Source organism: Gambusia affinis, linkage group LG03 (assembly GCF_019740435.1).
Source record: "Gambusia affinis linkage group LG03, SWU_Gaff_1.0, whole genome shotgun sequence".
Classification (NCBI taxonomy): domain Eukaryota; kingdom Metazoa; phylum Chordata; class Actinopteri; order Cyprinodontiformes; family Poeciliidae; genus Gambusia; species Gambusia affinis.
This window is the reverse complement of record NC_057870.1, coordinates 3,611,652-3,636,438: the sequence shown is the minus strand read 5'-3', so window position 1 is coordinate 3,636,438 and position 24,787 is coordinate 3,611,652. Positions and strand designations below refer to the sequence as shown.

Genomic DNA, 24,787 nt, shown 5'->3' with positions numbered 1-24,787 from the left:
TCACGTTTCTGTGTCAGAAACTGCTGTGAGCAAATCATTTAGGGTAGGGGGTTTGGTGGTGGGAACAATTTGGGTGGCAATGATTTCAATTGGAACTTCAATTGCACAAGCGTGACGTCACACCTTTACAAGAAAAGACAGTGATTGACTCAATCTGTATCCATATAAAAAAGTATACATGGTGCAAGGATACATTTTTTTCACCACTGGTCACTCTGGCTCGTTATTATGCAGGTTTGTGTAACCCTTAATCTGGCCACAGAGTTACAAAAGTTCCACTTTTCATGCAATGAATTGAGCTAAACAAACTTCCCTCTGCCAAGAGCTGTTGTAGAACTGTATTATTGCACAATTGTTCTACCATTTAATGTTCTGTCAGTCACCTGACAGGTTAAATTCATGTTCTTCAAACATCTTTATTCTGACACAATGCAACCTGTGCTGCAGCAAAACAACTTCCTTTTTTTTCTTTTTACTATGAATCCAACATCACATTTCAACAATACAGCAGATCAATCAGTCAGTTTTTGTGTGAACGTGTATCAGCACAAGCATTCAACCCCTAAAAACCTCAGTTCAGGCGCTGGTGGAGTAAACACGACAGTCAAATGTATTACAGCCCACTTTTTCATCTGCCAATTAACTGAGACAAGAGCTCTACAGTGAGCAGCGCCGACGAAAAACCACAACAAATGGTTAGAAGGAAAGTTCATTTCAAATGCTTTCAAGATAATGGAACCCAATTTGTGACGATACAAAGTGGACAAAGGGCGCAGCAGTCAAAAACCGCACAAGTCAGCCAAACGCTAAATGCTCATGTCCCCTTCATGACATGATTGTCTTTGTTACAAAGGCTGCAGCTTTTTCTTCCACGGTCCCAGAAAAATCCTTATTCTCCTTCATGTGAAAAGAATCATATCAGTGAAGTACAACATGGTGCCACCGTTGGAGCGGTCAGACAACCGAGAAACTGAACCACAAAGTAAATCAAATGAATGATGTTCTCCACAATGCCAAAAATGTTTAAGAACTTAGTCAGACAGAATAAATAAAGATATTACAGATTTGTATTGTAGTCAAGACCACCGAACTCAAGACTAAGTCAAGACCAGAGTGTATCAAGCTAGATTATCCATAGTGGCAAAAACTCTTCACATTATTTCTTAAGCCACCCGCAGTCTTAGTGCGACGCTCAGGAGGAGCGTGGCAGATGTCACGGTTGGACAGAGGGAAAGCCAGAAGCTCACAAGGGGTCAGTGTGACCCTGCCTGACCTATACAAGGCGCCCAAACGATACCATCTCTTAAGACCAGGGAAGGGTTACAAAAATGTATGCTTACTTTAAAAAGATTTTAAAAGCCACCTAAAAAAAGTCTGGTAGAGTCACATGTATGTAGACTGTCAGCATACCAGCAATGCCTGGACAGGAAACCACAAAAAATATTCTCTGCTCGCTTACCGCTCCAGTTTTCCTTCAGACGGGAACGCCATAGTGAGAAAGAAAAGAAAAGCTCCCATGCTAGCACCCCTGAGCCAGTGCAGTGCTCATCCTATCCGGTCCACACGCAAAGAGACGATGCATAACTTACCATGATCTATCTATGATCCTTTGAACTGTGAGGCAGAATCTGTTCTGATCACCTCAACACGGGGAATTTCAGCTCTGATGTGGTTGAGAGAGAGAGGGTTCAAGATCAATTACATTTTCTAGTTGGTTCTCAAATGCTGCTTTAAGTTTAAAATTCAAAGGTATTCTGACTAGACAGGAGATCTTCACAGCAGCGTGTCTGTAAAGAGTGTTTCATCTGAAGAGCAGAGAGCAACACCCGAGGCGACCAAACTGTTGATTGAAAGGCATTCTTGGCATATATCCAGATTTTCCACAATGTCATAACCTGAACGTCCTCTGGAGACAACGCTGCCTCAACTCACCTGCGTCTTGGCAGCTCTTTGATATAAATTTTTGTTGTCGAAGGAGATAAAGGCTGCATGCAAGATCAGACGGTCCATTTAAATCTGCAATCACACTGAAACATCTAGACATGCCACTCTGAACAGAGTTTCAGCAACACAGACTGGAAACCTACAGAGAAGACTGGCACTATAGAGACAGAGGTATGCTTCATCAATCGCTTCTACTCTTGACTATCACTGATGAAACGAGAGACAAACTCAACATATATTTTACCAAAACTCTTCTTAGTATGTTCTCTAAAACATAAAAATGGTTTTGAAATTATTTAGCGCTATGTGTTTTAATCGTGCTCTGAAAATAAAAACTCACCCATCAGAAACTGAAAAGTGTTCCTGCAGACTTCAGTGCCTCCAATTATATAAGTCGTCCAGGCGTGTTTTCTTTTCACCAGAATATTTCTTCAAAGTAAGGACGATACATCTGTTAGCTACAAGATGTCCAAACATTCTCATGTCCTGCCAATTTCTTTCTGATGCTAAACGTTGCTTAATAAACTGGAGAAAGTTTGCGGCTGAACAACAGAGTCCCAAACCTTCTTCAAATGTTGCTGCGGCGACATATTGCCAGTCCAAAGCATTCGTCATCATCTTCAGCTTCAACTCATTTCTAAATGGAAACTCAGAATAAAGTAACCATGCGTTCCTTTTCAATGTATTGGCTGAAATCAATAAGAAAAGCGTGTGACTGGCTAATAAAAGCTGCTATGTTAATCAGCTGCGGGCCCAAAGCACAGAGACTCAATTGGCTGCTGGCTCCAGTTTACTGTGTGAACAAGCTGAATTCAAGCACAAAGTGGACCATTTTAAAACAGTGTTGTCCTGTTTTGTAAATGGGATTTTTTTAATTCGGTTCTCCTGTCGTCACTATGACGCATCAGACCCTTACTGCTCTAAAAGAACAACCAAAACACGTTGCATCTCTAGGAGGCTAAAGCCTCAGTGCTGTACTCAGCATTCATCACACGAAAACAAAATTAATATTTGATTTGCATCGGTACGGCCAAGTCTTTGTGCCTCGTAGCAATGTTCTAAGGAAATGAAAGACACAAGGTTTGCCCTGTTAGGACTTTTAGAATAAAATAATAATAAAAAAAAGTTAACTCACAAAGTTGTGCAAACTTTTGAAATGCCCAAAAAAGTCCATAGCTCTCTAGTTAGCAAGAAGCAGCCTAACATTATAGGACAGACTGAAGTTTTCAAACAGTTTTCTTCCTGCCAGGTCAGTTCTGTTCGTGTGGCTCTTTCCATGTCGTGTTAGCGCAGCTGTCCAGCTGCTGCAGGCCTGCAGTCACACCCGCAGCTCTCCTGGCCTGCCGTGATGGTCGGCGAGAGGCAACATCTGCACTACTGCAGCGGTTCGCATTCTGACAAGAAACATGCAGAGAGGAAGCAACCAAAGCAGCAGCTTTACTGGGCAGAAAAGAGACTCATTCCATGTCAGACTTAATGACAGATACAGAAATCTGGTTCATGTAACTAAAAGGATTTTTTTAATAGAATTTTCTGGGACTGTTAGGTTTTATTTATTGTTAGGAGCTTGACAAGAAGAACAGAAGAGAGAGAAGAAGAAGACATGCAGTAAATAGCCCAGGACCGGGAATCGTACCCAGGATAGCTGCACTGAGAGCCATATCCTAAAATATGGTGGGCCTGCTCTACCACTGAGCCTTGTGGTGCCCGCAGTTTACTAACAATGCTGCTTTTAATGTTGCTTTCAATGAAATACGCTAATTATGTAAGTTACTCATGCAGCTTGATGGTAGAAAAGCAATTATAAAGGGACGTACAGGTAGAAATAAAACCACTGTAATGGGTCAGACAAGAATAAAACATTTTTTATGGCAGTAACACCATAAATGTCGACAATTAATGTCACCAAAAGTTCTGAAAGCACAAGCATCTCACTTCTTAGGACTTTAAATGCTTATTTTAGATTGTTTTGTGCTCCAGTGACATTTTAATGAATAATATGTAGACAGGAAATAGATAGGAGAGAGAAGGTGGTTTTCTAAGATTTTCTATAGCATAATATCTTAGTACACATGACATAAGATCAAATTAACTTACAAATAATTTTCCAGCAGGATATGGGCACTTCCTTTAAGTCAATAATTTCTTAATGTTGATTAAAATGCATGTTCTTTTGGAAGACTGTTTAACTTATATCATGGGAAAATGTCTTGTAATGTGTGAAATAATCTTTTTCATCAATATTAATAAATTATTTACTTAAAACAAGCTCGTTTATCTGGCTGAAACGTTACCTGTAGGTTAGTTTAAGATAGTTGCACTAGAAACAAAACCAGAAACACTTGGTAAGATTTAATGTTTTTGCAGTGAATTCAAAGTCCAAATAAGCAGAAGCTGTAAAACGTGGCAGTCACACAAAACGGTGGATCTTGGGTGTGCTAACGTCACTCTGAGCTACGGAAACACAAGGAGTGTACTGGTAAAAAAAAAGGTGAATAAATAAATAAATAAATCTTCGACAACCAGAAACGTGACTGACCAAAATCCAGCCCTACAATGTAGCGAAAAGACTTTTAAGAATTTCAGACACTTATGTGCAGCAGTTACTACTTAGTAATAAAATTGGCATCAAAGAGGGAGCTAAAAAGTCAAAGGTAGGTGTGTTTCCTGCCAGCTGCAGGGTTCAGGTGGATAGAGCTCTCTGGAGGCAGGAGCACAACAACATGATCCTGACAATTAATTATCCCCCACAACAGCAGTGAAGTGTAACAGACTGGGATGATGTAATCTTGGAGGCCATCTTCACCTCATAATGGGCCACCCTCTGGGACTCGGAGATGAGCTGAGCGCTGCACACTTTGCAGTAGCTGTCTGTGAAAAGCCCTTGGTCCACCTCTGTAGACTTCATCTGGAAAGAAAGACAAACGCAGGAATGGAGATCAGGATCACAGTTAACATTCTAATTCCTCTGCAGTGTACAGTCAAGAGTTTCAATCTCACTTCAGTGGTTATGGAACTCAATTAAGAAAAGTTGATCTCTCTGAATCACGAAGCTTCACGGCGTTGATGTGTGCATGTTGGGGAGGTTTTTGCTTGGCCCACGTCCAGCACAAGAGCAAATGTTTAACATTATGTGTTCACTGTTCCAGGTATATTTTTCCTTAAATTTTTGGAAGTGCATTCACCAAACTACTTGAGGAGATTTCCTGCAGATGCTTGACACTGCTGTGTCCTGTCATCTACATGACATTTTACCTCGGGTTGTTCCTTTTAAAATCTGGAATCGTCTCTCTTTTGTTTTGATGTCAACAGTCTGTTTTGTGCTAGAAGTCTGAAGTGTACAGAGTGAAAAGGAATAGTGAGAGTAGAGAGCCCTGTGGCGCTCACCGCCTGGTTAGACACACAGTCATTCAGGCTCACAAACCGTGGTCTGTTCATGTGGTAGCACTCAGCACTCTCATCCAGGTGAGTGCTGAGGCCTCCGCCTGTGTCTTCTGGATAACAAAGCAAATCAGGCTGAATTTCATTAAACGCACTGGAGAAATCAAAGAACATGATCCTCACAGGGCTGCCTGCTTTGTCCAGATGACAGTGGGTTTGTTGATGATGGCATCTTCAACTCCAACTCCACAGTGCTAAGCAAACTGCGGGGAGTCCTGATATGCTTTTGTTTACCTTCTCAGGTAAGCCGACGGCATCACATCTCATACTTCCATTGTCCCTAATCAATATTTTATCACCTGAAGCATTTAGCGTCAGGACTAGATGCTGAGCGGCCTTGGAAAGCACTCGGCCAGAAAAACCATCCTGTGCCAAACATCCCATTTCGGACTCAACACTAAACGTCTATTTCACAATGATAAATAAATTACTACAGCAGATCAGGCTGGCAGGTTTTCCTGGAAAGCCATTAAAATATACGATGGAACTTTGGTCTAAGCGTTACATAAAAATATAAGGGGCACCACAGAGCGTTCAGCTTTACAGCTGGGCCCTCTCTTATTGCAATTACTAATTCAGTCAGGCTTCTATCAGGGGCTCACATTTCATATTTGGATGCAGTCAGGCTGAACCCAATCACCATCTCTGTGCATGTCTTCATTATGAGAAGCAGGAGACATGAGAACTGACTATATGTATTTTGAAGCAAACCTTCATTCACTTCTTTTAATCAAAGAACATAAGACCGGCAAGCAAATTGTGTTCTTTGTTTTAAGTTTTCCTCCAACTCCTATAAAGGGTGGAAATATCTTAACAAATTTAAGATGGAAAAATAAATTCTTAAATTCAGGCTTTGCTCCCTGGCTCCCCCACCAGGCTTACAGTTGTTTATTATATGTTTTTTTTTTTTTTTATACACCAGTAACAAAGGGGTTAAAGCACCATGGCAACATAGTATGGTCAGTATTTAAACACAGGGGGTCTGAGGTCAGGTGTCTTTTTTTATTGACTGAAACTCTGTAACCACGACAATTAAAGATGGCTTCTCTTTACCACTCTGCACACTAACAACTTCAATAAAAAGTGGCAAGACACGTAAAAATAATCAAAAAGTTTTAATTCATACTTTAATTAGTATAAAACAACTGAAGTGCAAAAATGTATGTTTTACGTTTGCCTTTTTAGTACCATGTAGTTGGTGTTGTATTGTTAATAATGTCTTCCAAAAAAAAAAAACCCCACATAATTACAAAGTCAAATTTTAAAATTTCCTGTCAACTTTAAGCATTTTTCAACTCAGAAACACGGCGGGCCTCTGGATGAGCTCCCCTTTCACCAGGCTTAGCAAAACATCTGGAGGGAACCCTGAGAAAGGAAGGAGTCATTTATTTACCCTGTTGTGTTGACAGAGGCAATTCATAAAAGCTGTTCCTCAGGCTGGCTGACAATTACTCACAAAAATATTAAACATTTTAAAACCGTTTTCATTTTTAATCATAGGTACTCTGTTGGAAAAGAAACAGTGTCAGAGTGACAAATTATTTGTAGGCGCTATGAGAACTGCTAACTGTTAGCTACCAACAACAACAAAATTAGCATCTGCTTCAGTGCTTCTTAAACTGGTTTAGGATATTCCCAATTTTCACAGCGAGAACCTATAAAATGCTTTGCCACTATCAAAGTACTGCCAAGATTGGCGTGATTGGTAAAAGCCAAAGGAACCTTCAGAAAAATGTTACTGTTGCAAAACATACTGTGTTTCAAAACTGCTGAATGTTCCAGTGAATGTTATTGGAGACTAATTTAGCTACAACTGGCAAAATCAGGGCCACAAATCCATGTAGGATTTCTGAAAAAGGAGTCATGCCAATGATCAATACAGTTGATCAAAGAGCCTTGGAGGACCATAAGGATATGGAAATACCAGACAGTTTTTCCCATTCAAACAACAAGCTGTTCCTCAGTAGCAATGGCTTCCCTGCACAAGACTCCACTGCTGAAGAAAAAGCACATTGACATTTAAAGTTGGACAATCCAGTACAAATGTTGGGAATATTCAATTTGGTAAGCCAATCCCAAATCAGGACTCTTTGGGTATCATTTGACACATCATGTTTGGAGGAAAAATGGAAGTTGAATAAACCAGGAGGCAGGATGAAGGGGGAGATGTGATATATAAAATTAAAAAAGAAAGTCCCAAAACTTAAACTTTGGTTGTGATGATATATCAACATGCCAATGCAGGCATGTAAAGCCCATGATGAGTTTAGCGAGCCTTTGGTCTTTCTAATGTAAAGTATGACTGTTCCATTAAGTTACACAAAGGCTCTGGATTATGTCACTTTTTGCCAAATCCGCCATGGGACAATAACGAATATATTAGCAATTTTTTGCAACTGAGGGTTGTTAACTTTTTCAGTCACCAGTTTTTTGGTTTCCAGTCCAAGAAAAGGAGCTGGAGTCAGTTTTAGTTTTCACAAGCCAAAGTCTAATTGGTTTTTGATGACATATAGAGTTGTACAGCGCTGGACTCCTTCATGCAGTATGAATGAACACCACAGCAAGAACAAAGTAATCAGAGTACATTACATATTTATCTTCTTGGGCACGCACGTCCGGACAATAGGCTGGACTTTGGCATGCACCGCGGTCTACTTAGTCATATGCTAAAAGCAACAAACCTACTGATAAAGACGCTGAAAGTTTCTTAGCTTTACGTAGTGGTTCCCAAAGATTTTCTGGGCCTCCCTATGGATTACAATACCACCCCCCGCCGCAAAAAATAAAAAAGTAAACCAACTGGGCACACATACACTTTTACACATATTTTGTTTTCAAACTCCACTGAAGTTTATTTCCCACTTCAGGGTGCAACAAAACACACTACAAACCATCTTTACAGTTTGTTTGTTTTTTTCATTCATCCATCCACTGGCTTAAAATATTATGTTGATATGACCACAAACTGCCTGGAGTTCCATAAAGCTTACAAAGAGAAGAAGTTGAGAAATTTCATAAAAATGTTACCACAGAAACCAACTCGTATATGGTTAGTATCATTTCACAAACGGTAACCAGTGAATGTTCAATATAAGTTTACAGTCTAGTCATGCTAGCTGCCAGCATATCCACTGCTAGCATTAGCCTATCAATGGTAATAGAAGAAGTAAGTTTTCATGTTGACATTGACATGTACTCCAACTATTTTTTGTCAAAAAACAAATTTTGTTGATCACGACTGGTTTGTAAGTGCAATAAAAAGGGAAAAACATCCAAAGGTTTGAATATTTTTCAAGGCAGGAGACACTCAGCATTAACTTACAGCAGCAGTTGGGGCTGCATGTTCTGTAGCTCAGAGGAAACAACCAAACTGACAGGACCGGACTAAAGCCTCAGAAACACAGGCTGCAACACAGCAATCGCTTAAAAAGAAGAAATAAATACCTAAATCAGTAATGCTGCTTTTCTCTTCAGTCATGCAATCAGTTGATAGTGGTGTAGTTTCCTCTTTTACTCTCAGTAGACAAACAGCACAAATTAGAGCCTTAAAAAGCCTCGTCAGCTTATGCCAGCAGCGGACCTGCTGCCTGTTTTTGCACGGGCACACAGATGCTCAAAATGAATGATTAATCACCCGAAACTCCAGGCAAAATCCGCAGCAGCATGTAAACAACAACAACACTCTTCTCTCAATTTATTTCCCAGAGCTAATCTAAGGTCCTAAAGCAGCATATTTGCCCTGTAAATCTTAGACTTATTTACTAAGTTTTGAACTGATTCCATTTTCATACTTTTACTAGGATAACATTCAAATAATTCTGTTCAATTTGTCTGCAAACGACGAGTCAACAAGTAATAACAAAACACTGATAATATGTTACCTGGCATTCAGCAAATTGGTCGACATAAAAACAAAAAAAGTAAAAAAATTTACTTTTTGTTTTAGCCCTACATCATGTTATGTTAAATTCAAATCAAATTTCTTTCAATACATACATACAATATACTAAAAGAAACACTTTGATATACAGTAGTTTTATAACAACTGAATGTAACGTAGTTAGTTGAATGTGCTATAAAATGGCACTATGTGTCTGGAAAACACATAACACCGCCCCTTTAATAACGTCCAACAGCAGAGGGTGTCCAGGATTGTCCGGTTCTACTAATAGTATCACAGAATTTGCAGTGTGAGTTCAAATGAGTGGAAGTACAACGCTCTAAAGACCAGATTCTGCTCAGTAAATTAACGCGTACCTCTCCTTGGCGATCAATTCATTAAGCTAATGGATTTCTGTTTCAAAACCATTGTTATAATTACAAAAGGCTGACTCTCTCTGAAATAAAAAAAAAAAAACCCATTCACTTTCACTGAGTGTAATCGGATAAGGGGAAGCAATCACAATCACAAGCCCACAGAGGGGTGAGACAGGGGAGAGGGTTAGGGGTATTACACAATCTGATCATCAATATGTGATCAGAGCAGCTGTTGTCAGCAGAAATCCAGTCAGGCAATTTCAGCGAAGCACCATGAGGTCATTACAGGAGCCATGTCGGCGCTCGAAGGAGAAACAACACGTGGCTGGTGGAGGGCGGGGTGGGGGCGAACGCTGATGCTGAAGCCCACCTTGACTTGATGCTGGAATTAGCAGAAGGCCAACTTGTTTCTCACACAGCCAACTCTGTTTAACATCCATCTGCGACGACGACGACGACAAACGAGCAAACGAGCGGAGGGTGCTGGAACCGCAGGGAGCAGCGAGATGAGAGGGAGGTCGCAGCGGCCAGTGCCCAGCAGATGTTACAGTGAAAGGTCAGCTGCAATTCATCAGGGAGAGAGCTGAGCCTCCAAGCTGGACCGGTGCCCGGGCAGACAAGCTGGACTCACAGCAGCCTGCCCAATATTTACTTTCTTAACTCCGGACAGCCGAGGTGATCGATTCTGTTCTGCTGCTCAGAGGATCAAATTACACCATCAGAATTCTCAAAAGCAGGCTCAGATCAACAAATGTTGATCTTCTACTTCTTTCTTCTTCCTTTGCATGTGGGAATACGGATCTGTGAAAAGCTTTTATTTCATTTAACGCACACATCTCTCTTTTGGTTAAAAACAAAACTCTAAAAGAATTAAAATAAGTCATGCTAGAAAAAAAAGGAGAAAAACAGAGCATTACCACCACTAATTAGTAATGAATGGGGACCAAATGTCACCCAAAAAACTCCCAACAAAAACTCATATCCTATCATACAAATTAGACTCTTAAAAAACCGTAGAAGCTGTTACTTCTTGAGTCTTTCTGAAATAGATCAATAAGGTTTAGTTTTGACGGTGACTGGTTGATGCAAGTATAGAGAGAGGAAAAAGAGAAGAAAAAAATTTATCATGCAAATGGAAATTATTGAGATCTTTTTAAAGGTCTAGTCCTTAGTGAAATATCTGAAACTGGTCCAGATCACTAAAGAAAACAAGACAATTGTCCAAATAATATCCTGACTATAACATCTGGATTACTGTTAGAAACACCTGAACTGCATCAGACTGTCCCTATTGGTGAGTAGTTCCTTATGTGTAAGTGCTAGGATTTAAGGAAATATGAACAGAGCTGTTCAGAGCTCAACAGTGGAACGTCTCCCTGTTAAACAAGATTAACCGCTGATATGCGACGGAGAACTTTGAAGTTGCAGAGGGCGTAAAAAGACGGGAGCAGCTGTGTGACCTCGGATATGCCCTCTGTGACCCATACGGCTCACCGTACCTCCGACTTCAATCATCCTCAGTGTTTTGTGCAGCTGGTGCTCTGGGGGCCGGAGAGTCAGTCAAATATTGCTCCCAGGGGGGGAAATTAAGCAAACCGGGTGAGTGTGGCAGCTCGATAACACAGCAGAGAGATTGCACTTTATACCCCCGTTGTCCTGCTCTGAGCTTTGCGTAGGCCGCGGCAAGTAGAGCTGGAATGACATGCCCCGAGGTCAGAGCACTGAGCAGTTACCATGCGTTAGATGCTAAATGGCCCGTTCACATGGAGTGTGGCTTGACCTGCATCTACACATCTGCTGACAAAACAAATTCACACTTTCATTCTGCAAACTTCCTCAACTTAGTTTATTTACACTGAAGCCGGGGCACAGTTACAGAAAATAGTAAAAAATATATATGTATATATTTCACAATCTATTACAAACTTTTATTTATTAAGTTAGGACTTGGTATTACAGAGCTATATATATTTATATAATATTCTCAAACAGAAATCTGTGCATTGACATTCAGTTAAGACTTAAATACTTCAAACTGTTTTTCATTACAGTAAAAGCTGCATGTCTTTTCAGGAACGTCCACACCAGCTGTTCACATCCACTGTTTTTTACAGATTCTCCACCAGACCTAGGCGTGAGCTTTGATTAGGCCACACTTAACACATAAATCTAAACCTTGTTATGGAGCACAGAGACTAACACACATTTGCAACTGTGCCTTTTTTTTTTTTGTCAGAGCTAATCAGCGCTGCAGACTTCAGTGACAAGCTCAAATAGTTCATGTCTTGCAAAATTCTTGGAAAGTTGAAACTGAAATCCTTGAACACCGCTCAATGTTCTCCACACAGTAAGCTCAGAGCTTTGCGGTCGATTTCAGCAAAGATATATTTAGAACTCCATGCCTTATTAAACCTCTGAATTCTGCGTCAATGTTTTAATTTAATGTTTGCTGACATTTCTAAGTGCAAAGAGCTAATTTCCTGAAAGCCGTTCAACACATTTCCTGAGGCACAAAACCGCACCAGTGATGTTATGAAAGAAATAGTGGCCTTCAAAATAAAAGCTGTGTCGTTGTATTTCATGCACCTATAACAACGTAAAGGAATTTGCTCTTTTACTCCAAACTCACAGTTCATAAGTCATTAGTGACCCAGATGTGGCCCATTGGTCTGATCCAGACTCTTCAGCTGCAGCTTTGGGTGAATGTTCCAGGCTTTTCTCCCACCAGAAATTGAACATTGATCCCAGTCTGTTTACTTCCAGGATTGTGGTGCAGTTAGCTCCATCTGTATACTCAAATTGTGAAAAACGTTTCCTGGAAGAGACGCATTTCCATCCCATGATGCTTCCAGCTTTATGCTTCGCAATCATGGAGCAGCAGGAGCGCATTGTGCTACTCCTCTAGCTCACACAGAGTGTTCCATCCAATCACATTCTTTCACATGTGTATTGTTTACTTATTTTTTTAATAACAAATAAAAGTAATAATAAAAAGCTGATGTCATTTAAAACCATGTACAGACAGTACTCATTTTTCTGTGTACTGTCACAAATTTCATCCTCTCAGCTCTGTGCCTGTGTAGGCTGCTGCTTCGACTAGCTTGACCAAGCCATCTGTTGATTAATTTGAACTCTGCTGCCCCCAAGTGGCCGGAGGCTTGTTCAGCAGTCAATTATGAATAAGGAAATTAATAAAGTTCTCCTTCTTGCACCTCCACACAGTCCGCCATGCCTCTATTTGAAAAGTACTGACCAGGGCCGGATTTACAAGGATGTCGGCCCGTGGTGTGGAGCCATTTTTGGTGCCCTATCCACTACAGAAAAAATACTTTGTTAATGCAAAAACCAGGGTGAGCCATATGGACTTTTGTGGAGATACTGTGATATCGATGAACATTATGATTAAACAAGTATTTATTACTTGTTTTTTTAGGTAAACTGTATGGCTGTGTCTATATGGCACGTTAATCTTAGCACCACAAACACAAATATTGTTCTTAAAAATCTTTTCCATTTACAACAGGCTTCTTTAGGACAGCACCTACTTACAGAAGTGTGATTTATATCACAGCTGCACTTAGTAACGGCATTAAATCATATTTACCAAATTTACCGATGTATGTGCTTGTGAAACTAGAAGTGGAGAAAACAGCAAAAATAACATCTTCAACAACTCTGTCAATTTAGTATTTTTATTTACTGTCAAACTGAAATTTGGCAAAACAACAACAAAAAAAAAAATCAAAGATCCTTATCATGATCAGAGATTTTTCACAATAATTGATAAACAATGTAAAAAATGCCCACCGTCCCGTCTCTAATAAAACATGGGTCATTCAGTTGTGATCCAAAGCTGCCTTTACTTCTTTTTTTCCCCACCGCTGTCAGTGAGAATATAGCTCTCTTTTTGGAAGCCTTGTCCCTTTCTTCTATAGAAAGCAGTAGTTTAGCAGATCTGAGACACGTTTGGTATTTCTGAAGAGTGTTTGACATTCTGCTGCTGTGACAGACTCAACGACCTTTCATGAGCCCAACAAAGCTCCTGCTTTGTTTAAATGTTATATTTAGAGCAAACTGTGGGCTCTTTGAAAATAAATATGCTCAAGTAAAATTACTGGAGCCCTTTGTCACAGACTGCGCTATTTATATAAACCCAAAGACCTGTCACAGCCGACTCCGTACGAGAGGAAGAGACTGAAACAAGTGCAGGAATAAGAAAATGCAAAGCAACAAAGAAGCCAGGCGACTTCAACACAACAAAAGCAAACAATTATTGATGACATAGAAGAGCTGGGGTTTATTTATAGGCTTTCCAAATGGACCTTACCAGAGGGGCCGCTTTTCATTGGCTGATGCTCTTTCTACGTGGTCACGTGGGTGGCAGTCTCACAAACACTAGCTTTTCGTTAGCTAAGTACAGCATAATAGCAGTTCTGATACAACTTCTACACCTTGAAGCCTGTCTGCTACACAGTCTAACGTTAGCTAAACAGATCAATATGCAACGTGTACTGTATCTGACACACACTATTTTAGCAGAAAAGGCTTTGGACTAAATTGTTACTCGTGTTAGCCACTCTAACACAAAGTACAGCTAGTAAATCAACCATCGCTGTGTTCAGGGAAGCGCTGATTAATAATCCAGAAATAAATATCAAGCCTGGAAACTTGATATCGTAACGGACTGGATGTTATGTTTTTAACGTAATGTTTGCTCGTCTTGCGGGGCGCAGGCGGTTGATACGGTAACAAGTGTGCTTAAACCACAAAGAGAGACAGACTAAAAAGGTACGAGTGGTTTTGAGTTGATCACCTGTTCGGGTTATTTTACCTTTGTTTACATTTGCTGTGGCTCATTACAGCCGCTGTAGTTTCTAAACGTTGGACTAATTACCCTGTTTGTTTATGATTATACGTCATTCATAACAAACATCAAATAGAACAAATAGATTTCATAAAATTTTAACAAACAAATGGCTTCTTTACCGTAACAGAGCTCTTTGGTTCCTCTTATCAGTCTGTAGCTTCTCATATTGAGGTCATCAAACCCAATTTCAGATCTACCATAACTGACCGACTGACACCTGCTGGCCTCAGGTTTGCAACCAGCTTGTGACTGAGAAACCAGTAACCTCCTCCCAGATGATGACATGAACTTGTTATTTCCTCTGTCCATTGTAGTAGCTGATATATTGTGAAAATCCGGTAGAAATTATGCACTAATGGAGTCATGTTTACATAGAAACAATGCGCTACGAGGCTTTGCTTGTGAGACTTGTGGTCACGTGGGTCGGTTGTGGGCGGAGCTTGGTAAGGTCCATTAGAGACAGTAGACAACGCTGTGAAAACGCTTAGCGCTGCGTTTGGAGGATTTTACAAATAGAGACGGATGACTTCAGGTTTCAAGAAAATCCAAGACAATGAAGGAACGAGTCGATGAAGCTTTTTCTTTTCCAGGGTTGTTTATTTGGTATTTTGTTTGTCTCAAACTTTCCTGCTGAGTGTTGATAGAAAGTGAAAGTATCTAAGCACAAGCCAGTATCACATAAAACTGTCCGCCGATGTGAAAACATGGGAGATTCTCTAGTGAAGCAACTTTTAGCTATTGAGCTTTGGAACCAACATCCCTGCGTGTGACGTTTACGTCTCGTGCAGTCGCTCGGCACCATCTTTAAAGGCCACAGACCAAAACAAACTTTTTCCGGCGCTTTCATTGCGTTACTGACTGCAGTGAAGTTTTCTTCAAGTTGGATATTGGATATCGGCGCTCCGCGGAGTAAGGGGTGTTTAGCTCAAGGTTGATCCGATTCATGAACGCAAATTCCAGCCAGCCGTTCTCTACCGCTCCCTCCTCAAGCGCTCGGAGGTTCATATAAGGACAGACAATTTCCAACCAAATACTCCTGTAAATAAATGCTTTGCCTTCTGATCAACTGATACAAAAAGTGGTAATTCATGCTATTACACGAGGTACACTATCCTCTATTACAATTTTAAGTCATATTTAATATTTTAAATAATTTTAATATTAAATGTTTTCTTTGAAATTGTTCTACTAGACTGGATAGCTGAAGCACACCCATCTTTATTACATTTTGACCCCTTTTTCATTTTGTAACTAATTTTATATTTAAAAAAATGTATTACCTCAGTTGATCATCACATTTGTTACCTGTAATCTTCAATTACATACAATTTTAGGACAGGATCTATTTCATTACATGTTCACTTCTTACCTGAAATATATTAAGAACAACAAATATTTACTTAAAGTTTGATCTATTTTGTAATATTTATTTGTCACCTTTATTGTTTACTCTGAACTGTTTAATTACACATGAAATGTTTAAAGATGGGCTCTTTCATCTGGTTAGCTTGTTACATTAAATCCTTTTTAGAAACTATTCATTCCCTCTGATGTTTGACCATTTACAAATAAATCAATCATGATCAAAATAACTTAATTTCCATTATTTTATAGACATCAAGTTTCACTTTGACAGTAAAGCATAGTCAGTGCGTAACGGGATAACTGCAACGCTTGTCCTTTTATACTGTGTTAGTACAGATTTAAAGGCAGAACATTCAATAAACATGACCTGTTTGACTAAAAAAATTGGATTAGTAAGGCAGGATATTTAAAAAAAAAAGTTTACAAAATATCCATCATAGGAATTGAGTTTGTTCAGTTTTGTCTCATGAAATATGTCCACCAGCATGGAAGGGGTAAGAGTGCTTTTATTTCATCCTGATTTAATCCCCTTTTGCTGCATCTGTCAAGGGGTGGTGTTTTGAAATGGGAAAAGTTGATTTATGAAAGTAGTTCTGTACTTAACGACATCAGGCTGGAGAAATCAATATTGATTTTGTTAAGCCTTACTAAACACTGGAATGTAAGAAAATATGCAACATGGAGTTGAAAGAATGTTCCACATTCAATTTGACGTTGATGGCCGTTACTGAGGGCATCATATTCTGAACTAGTCTGATATTACTCAAAAGTCATTATACTCCTAAATATTCCTAAGCAACTTGATAATTCTTTGAGTGGCATTTCCAAGTGTGTTGTGGACTTTAGATCTCCCTGGAAAGCAATATTCAGCAGGTACTGTACAAAGGTGAGCACTGCTACTACTTTAAATACTCAAACTAACAGGTTGTGAGATTTACTAATCTTTTCGGCTAAAAACAAGGTTATATATTAGGTACAAAACTTGCTAGCATGCATAAAACCCATTTGCTGGTGAATCACAATCAAAGTAGAGTTCAAGAAAAACTAGTTTTCTGTATAACATTCTTAAGAGAACTGTAATCAACAAATGTATTTAATCGTGTGTGAAATTTTGGATTATAGTATTGCTTAAATTAAAACTCCAAACAAACTTGAGGATTTTTTGCATGTCTACAAAAAACATTCTAATTGTATTTTTGTTTTCAGTTCTCCTTTGACAATCAAGAATTTAAAATGTAAAAACCTTTTAAAATGAAAAAGAGACTTCCAAAAAAATATTAATGTTTCAATTACCAAGAATCTCAATGTACAGGCTCTTGCCCAGCATTCTGGACAGGCTGTTGAACCATAATTATGATTTTTCTGAGTATATTGACGTTGAAACCAATGTGGAAATTAAGGACTTAGATTCCATATATTCCTGTCAACTGGAGGGCCACTGGTGGAAAAGTCTCTTGAAGAGCCAAATAAAAAAAATTAAAAAAACACGTTGACTCTCATGTTGATTTAAGATCAGCATTGATTATTTTTAAAGTAGCTCATTTACAGAGGGAATCAGTGTCATCACCATTTATTTGTAATTTTACTGATTGAAAAGTTAAATAGTTTAATCATAATCTTTATTCACTTTTCCCCCACAGTTTTTAGGTTCTTTATGATTATTGTGATGATATTGAACATACTGCAGCAATAACAATTTATCTTCTACAGCCCATACTAATAGGACAGTCAGCCTTTAAAATCACTTCTCATGAAGAAAGCACCAGAGTATGAAATCACAGCTTTTAATACTGATTCTCTGGTTGAGACACCTGAGGTTAGCTCTAGAAACTAACATTTCTTTAACTACTACCATATATCTGTGTCACAGTGTTGATGTGTACAGCCAAGTCTACACCACTGGTTCCACACTGCCATTGAGAACAGATCACAGAAATGAGTCTTTATCTGGTGAAGTTGTTCATATAAATGTACTGTACTTTGATGGTAATTGTAATGCTTATGCAGTAAACAAAATAAGTGACTATGAGTTGATCCACTTTAGCAGAAGTTTCTGATTTTAATCCTTTAGATCAGGGGTGTCCAAACGTTTTTCACTGGGGGCCACATAAATAAAAATATAGGAGGGTATGGGCCACTTATTAGAAATTAGATAAATAGCCTTAACTTCGGTGTATTACAGTTAGGAAAAATCTATTAAAAGTGGTGAATATTTTATATTGCTGAATATAATTAAAGACAGCTTTCCATAAATGGATCTTTATTGACTTATTCAGAAAAAAACTTTGGTAGCGATTTCTCAGAACAGACTCAGATTTCTTCTTAGATTTACGGTACAGAGAAAAAACAATAAAGGAAAAAATGGGACAGGTACATTTTAAGCTTGTTATTTAACTTATTAATGTTTGTTTGAAACAGTTATGAACATTAACAGACTGAACTGGACTTAATAACGGGAGTGCGTATAATTTTAGTAGATTATTCTGATGAGTATCAGCTCCGCTACGTATGGAAATCGGGCCATCCAGCTGCAGTGCTGACTCAACGCCATTCGTGCCAAAAATCCGGACAGATGTCACTTGATCAAGTAGCACATCTGCATCACATGAGATCATCTGCCTTTGTATTCTGTAGGTTAACAAGAAAAACGCATATAAGAAAGTGTTGCACAAGAGCAGGATAGTGACAGAATTGATGCGCATTATTGATATTTGAAGCGTGCATTAACTCATGGGTACTGTGGAATATATTTTTTACTCGCCTAAAGTAGGACCGACATCGGACTCGGTGGGAGCAGTGCTGCTGCGCTTTGGACAGGCAGGTCTGGAGCAAACTTAGTGGTTGAGATGCGAAGGACATTATGGAGATGGCAGTGGGTCATTTTGGTTCTCATTCTGCTTTTGTTCACTGTTAACAGTGAAAATGTTTGCTCACATATGCATGTCGAGCCAAATAGTCTGATCATTTTTTTCATGCGGCCTCTCATCAGAGGAAACTTTTCCTTTTCTAAGCCCCTGTAGAACTCGGGGAGGGAAAGCTGCTGATGCTGATTGTTCAGAGAATCATCGCACTGGACTTCGATGAGCTCTAATTGCAGATTCTCTTCCACTTCTTCGGGATCCACCAAGAAAGGAGTCGCAAACAGCTTGACTTCTTTTTCAATGACAGAAAATCATGAAAGTGCTGTTTGAATTCTGTTTTGAGTCTTGCAATCAGACATATATTTCCCTTTTTTAGCAGAACGGCTGGCCTGTGGATAAGCAGTTTTACTCATTCTCCCACCGTTCCTGAAATTTTCTGCACTCACTTTCTACCTTTCGTTTCTTTGGTTCTGCCATGTTTAGTAAGTTGGGGTAAATGTCTTCTGTGATTGTCCTTTTTGGTGGAGCAACTGCCTTAATCAACAGTAGCTCCTCCTGGTGTTAAAACTAAGAAGTGAAATACACTCAAGCAACAGTTGAACCATATTGTATTCTATTTATAAAATTTCTTGCGGGCCAATTAAAAATGGACCGAGGACGTAGTTTGGACACCCCTGCTTTAGATGTTCTGGGAGGTTTTGGCACCACAGATATATTGCATTTGTTTTGCATCATGCATTATGTATTGTGTCGCTTGCAGGACCAAGATACACCTTGGTTTATGACTGTACTGTGTTGTAAATAGATGTTGCAACTGGAGTGCAATTTTCATTATATTTTTTTATTTTATTGCCATGTTTTTCTTCAGTGTTCACTGAATGTTGAAACAAATCTTATACAGCTACGTTGTTTTATTTATAGAAAGGTTTTTGCGTTGAATTACGTTAGAAAAACTGGTATCTTGGTGATTTGAATTTCTATTTAAACTTTTTAATATTTGAGGTAAATACTGAAGCTGCATCAGCTTTATTCTTGTAATGTATTTATTTATAATAAAAGTATCTCTAATGTCCTCTAATGAAAGAGTAAATTTTTATATCATTTGTCAAAATGATGCACATTTGTGTTGATTTGAGTGACACAATAGTTGTGTTAAAACAATAGTTGTGTCATAAATAACACATTGTGTGAGCTGATTAGGCACGTGTTCAAATTTGACACATCATGTTGTTTTTGACAACTGTTTTTATCAGAGAAGCAATAGTAAAGGTCTCTCTCTCTCTACATGGTCGAGCCAAACTGCCCAAATCAGTTCTCCTTGTTAGAAAATCGTCTCATTTTATTCCCAGGCTCTTGTCACAGAGGTGAAGTGGAATTCAAAAATATATTTTTCTACCCAAATGTGCTACACTTTGGAAGAGCCACAAAAGACAAAAATGACCTGATCAGGCGTACCGTTCAGTGGCGTTCAGTAGTTGAGTGAAAGAAACACTGCAGTAAATACAAGCGATAGTTGTTGTTTGGTTTAATCCAGTGTCTCTAGTGGCTGTCAACAGGAAGACTCAACTACTTTCTTTCTTACTTTAAAATCAAACATAAAAGTATTAGTTGTACTGCGGTGTGAAAAGTGTTTTTCCTTCGCCGCTCTGTGCTTCACGCTGTCACGGTTGCCAAGAAACATAACAGCGAGGTGGAGGCTGGGCAGTTAGCTGAAGGCTACAGCTTCTCTCTTCCAGCCGTCGATATTGGTGGCCTTCGATTGACCCGTCTTCCTTAGATTGGACTGTTTCTCAAGGCCCTTGAAAGGATGCAGACCCTAAATTCAGACACTGCTGTGTTTTGTTTGACTCCTAAAAGTGGTCTGGATCATTTCCGTTTTCAGCTATTTTTTTGTTTGCATCTCTTTTTTTGTTTCCTGCATTTTATTTGTGGTGGTAGTCTTTTTTGTTTGTTTCTCTTCTCTGTTGCATAAAACTAATGTATTCATGTTTAAGACACTTATTTTAAAAAAAGAAAGTAGTTATTGAGTCTTCCCATTGAGAGCCACTAGAGTCGCTGGATTAAGCCAAACAACAACTACAGCCTGGTCAAGTCACTTTTGTCTTTTGTGGCACTTCCAAACTGTAGCAAATTTCAATAGAAAAATATATTTTTGAATTCCACCCCAAAAGTGGCTATTCTAGTCAAGACAATAACATCTTAACTGTTTGGGTTGCTACCACACACTGGCAGCAGAAAACTGTGCCTTTAAAAAGAAAACACAACAGCCTGAATTTAGCTTCAAAGAGGAGTGAGCTCCACACTAAACGTGTTCTACGTTTTAATGCTGCTGTGAGAGAGAAAAATGATCCAAACGGCAACTGCAAGTGAAAATTAGCAGATGTTATATGTCTGAAATGCAAACTAATGACCTTTATTCTGTCCTGTTATTGTTGGTTTTTAAATTGCAAAAACCAACGGACAGGTCTGTCCGCTGAGGAATCGACGGACAGACCAGCACGGAGGAACCGACAGGTGACCAGACTGGGCAGAGTTTTCCCTTTGAACGCAGCGTTTCCCCTGGGGAGTTAGTCTGGGGGGAAGGGCTGCTGCAAAGACGAACAATTTAAATCAGTTGAACAGCAATCACGCTGTGCAACTGAATTGATTGCCATTAGCGCAGACAAAATATATCTTACAGTTATTGACAAAGTAGTTGAACGTGTCTTGAATATATTATTTGACAGAACATTCCCAAGGCAGAAAAAAGACTGAAAATGTTTTTTATTAATCTTTTATGTGCTGTATTTATGTGTCCCTCTTCACTAATATATCTTTAGCGGTTTCTCTCCACCTTCCTGTTTGTCTCTCTCCATCTTTCAATCTTTATCTGCTGCGTCTTCCTCTCTAGCTTTTATTTATGTATTTACAAGGAATGAATCTTTTTCACTTCTGATACCGATATTTGAAGTTTGGTATCGACCGATGCCAATGCGATACAGAAAAAAATACTGAATTGACTTAAAACCTTTGTTGTTGTGGATTTTAATACATTTGTAATTCTTAAACACAGACACATTTGTGTTTAAGAATTACAAATGTATTTGATAACTCTGCACCAGTACAGCACACTAAAATACACCAATACTAAGCAAGCTTGGTCAAACATGGAAAAACAATGTAATGTCAATTTGTTCAGCCAGTGCAATTATTTAATAGTAAAGCATATCAAGCACAAAGTATAGAATAAGACTGAATAGATCTGCCCCTATGAATCAGACACATTGTCACAGATACCCTATCTAGAATTTTCTTCTCCAATATCAGATTTGTGCAGCTCTAGTATTGACCTATCAAGCCCAGTCTTATACAACCAGAGAGAGACATTTTTGGTGATGACAGAAGCACTTGGGCTATTTTGTTGTTCTTTTGCCATTTGTACTGCGAGTAAGTCATCTGTTTCAAGGTATACAAAGGTCATGGTTACAAAACCACTAAAATTCTCCATCACACCGTTTCTGCTGCAGTATAAGTGTTTTATTTTCTTTTTTTTTTTTTGTCTGGTCAGATATAAAGTACAGGTTAAATCCCATCAGTCACATGCAGCTGCAGTATCACAACCCCTCAAAGAATACAGTTTGTGTACTTGTACTCAAGACTTTGAAGTGATGTAACTGTTGTTTTGCAGTTCTAAGACTTTCAATAACCTACAATTACAAAAAACCAACATAGGTTTTAATCCTTTCTGACTTAATGATAGGGATTTATCCTATTATTATTTGTCAGGCTAAAGTTCTTATAATGATAATAATTTTGACTTACCCTTATGACAAATTCCAATTAAGGATGCTTAAAAAAAACTGCCCTTATTGTTAGTTTCGTTATTTTACTATTTTCTCCACTGTTTGGTCAATGAAAGCAGCAATATATATCTATACAGTTGAAAATATGATTAGACGCTGGTACTATGTGCAGTTTAATAGTATAAATCAACCTTCTTCATGAGACTGGGGTCCTAAAGAAGCATTACAAATGGGAATGTTTTTCTAAAGTAGCATTTGTGTTTGAGAGACTGTGATGTTCCAGCTATGAAAAGAAGCAATAAATAGTTCTTGTCATCACCACTATTACAATAGAACCACAAAATATTGATAAAACTTATCCATATCACCCACTCCTATTCTAACTTCAAGACACAACTACTTTTGCACCAGAAACACATTAATACTCTAATCACAATACCATAACACTGCGAAACCATGAAATTTTTACCTAACATTATCATCCCATTATAATTTCATCTACCGAATTGGCAGATCAAAGCTTTACAAAATTGGTCACCAGAAATTGACCATAAAATCTCTTGATTGTTGCATTGCTGATACATTAGTTAGAAATGTGCCAGTTTGGATTGATTTAGTCTGTAGAGAACTTAACATTATCTCAAACTAAATCAGTTTAAATAACTGATTTATTTAAACTAGAGGAGAAGAAAAAAAGAAGAAGTACCTTTTGACCTCTTGCAGGTGGAGTAGAAAAACAGAATAAAACATTCATCACATAGCAATAAGTGACATCGTAATCCATTCGGTCTATTCTGACGTTTTAAATGAAATCGTGACACAGAAGGTTCGCCCACTCCTCTTCTCCCTCTGCCTTAAATGTCACCTTCAGAGAAGAGTGGGGCCATTCTGCAGCATGCAGAGCAACCCGGGGAGGCACGCGCAGGATGGGGAGTTGATGCTCACGTTCTTGCTTTATTATTATTTTCTGACAAGGCAATGGGGGCGAAATTAACGTTACTTTAATAGACTGTCGAGGGAATTCTGACTTGAAGATTTAAAAGAGAGCGGGCTGCGCTTCAGACGGCGAACACAGACCGCCTCCGTCCTGTCCGCAGCAGAGAACCCGTTCAAAGGGGGGATCCTCCGGACCCCTCTGGGAGGAATAGCTTACTTTTTAACTGCCCCTCACCATTAGACCCGCGGGGCTTCGCGCGCCGCTTCGTTTTGGCTCCTAGAGGAAGCGCGCGCGGCAACAATCCGGGATGCTCACAAAATCAGCATGCAGCACCAACATCTGTGCCTTTCATCCTCGGCAAGACAGCATCTTCAAACTCACACTCGTTTACTTTTTCCCCCCTGTGTCAGAGAAAAGAAGGCAGGCGCGAGCGGGTGCAGAATGAAGGTACCTGTAACTCCACGCTGTAGCCCTCGTAGTAGTGCGTCGGGAAGACCCCCAGCAGTTGTTGCACTTGGATGGAAAGTGTACACTCCATGAACCAGAGGATACTGAGGTGCGGCAGACTGAGTTGGAGACTCGTCTGCTGCTGGCCGCGATACTACGCTGGAGTATCTATAATGTGCCGACTGTCTCCGCCCCCGCTGCGCCGCCATTGGCCATTGACAGTTCAGCTCGGGCCAGGCGGCTGGAAGTGCCTGCTGCTCCCCACATTACAGAAATATCACCTGCACACACCTTTCACACAGAATGCTAATTTGTTGCAGGTCGAACATCACAGGTTATCTGCTGAGTTCATATACAAATATCATTTAACATTCAATCCACTAGAACAGGGGTGTCAAACTCCAGTCCTCGAGGGCCGCTGTCCTGCAGTTTTTAGATGTGCCACAGGTACAAAACACCCGAATGAAATGGCTTAATTACCTCCTCCTTGTGTAGATCAGTTCTCCAGAGCCTTAATGACCTAATTATTCTATACAGGTGTGGTGCAGCAGAGGCACATCTAAAAGTTGCAGGACACCGGCCCTTGAGGACTGGAGTTTGACACCCCTGCACTAGAATATGTGGGTTACTATATATATAAAACACACACATACTTCGAGCTGCTGAAAAACGTTCAAAATTAGTGTGACCAATTATCAGTATTTTCATTCTGAATTAATTTCAGGTTTGTCTTTAGATTAATTATATCTGTATTTATTGGCCAAATTAATAAATATATTTATAAAACAGACTCAAAGAATGGGCTGCACAGTGGCACAGTTGGTAGAGCTTTTGCCTTGCAGCAAGAAGGTCCTGGGTTCGATTCCCGGGGTCTTTCTGCATGGAG

At 39.3% G+C, this 24,787-nt stretch overlaps 1 protein-coding gene across 7 annotated transcripts in view; it reads right to left on the bottom strand.

Moving 5' to 3' along the window:
- Positions 1-24,260, bottom strand: part of zmat4a (zinc finger, matrin-type 4a) — a 93,246-nt gene extending 68,986 nt beyond the window's left edge. For 2 of the 7 annotated variants that reach the window (XM_044111531.1, XM_044111532.1), the window contains exons 1-2: positions 23,906-24,257; positions 4,751-4,852 (exon numbers count right to left, since the gene is read on the bottom strand). In XM_044111531.1, the coding sequence (XP_043967466.1) occupies positions 4,751-4,852; positions 23,906-23,992 (189 nt within the window). In that variant the 5' untranslated portion in view covers positions 23,993-24,257. Of the gene's footprint in view, positions 1-4,750; positions 4,853-23,905 lie in introns of all 7 variants that reach the window. The other 5 variants (XR_006370175.1, XM_044111529.1, XM_044111533.1 and 2 more) reach the window with 5 other exon arrangements.
- Between the last annotated feature and the right edge of the window lie 527 nt (positions 24,261-24,787).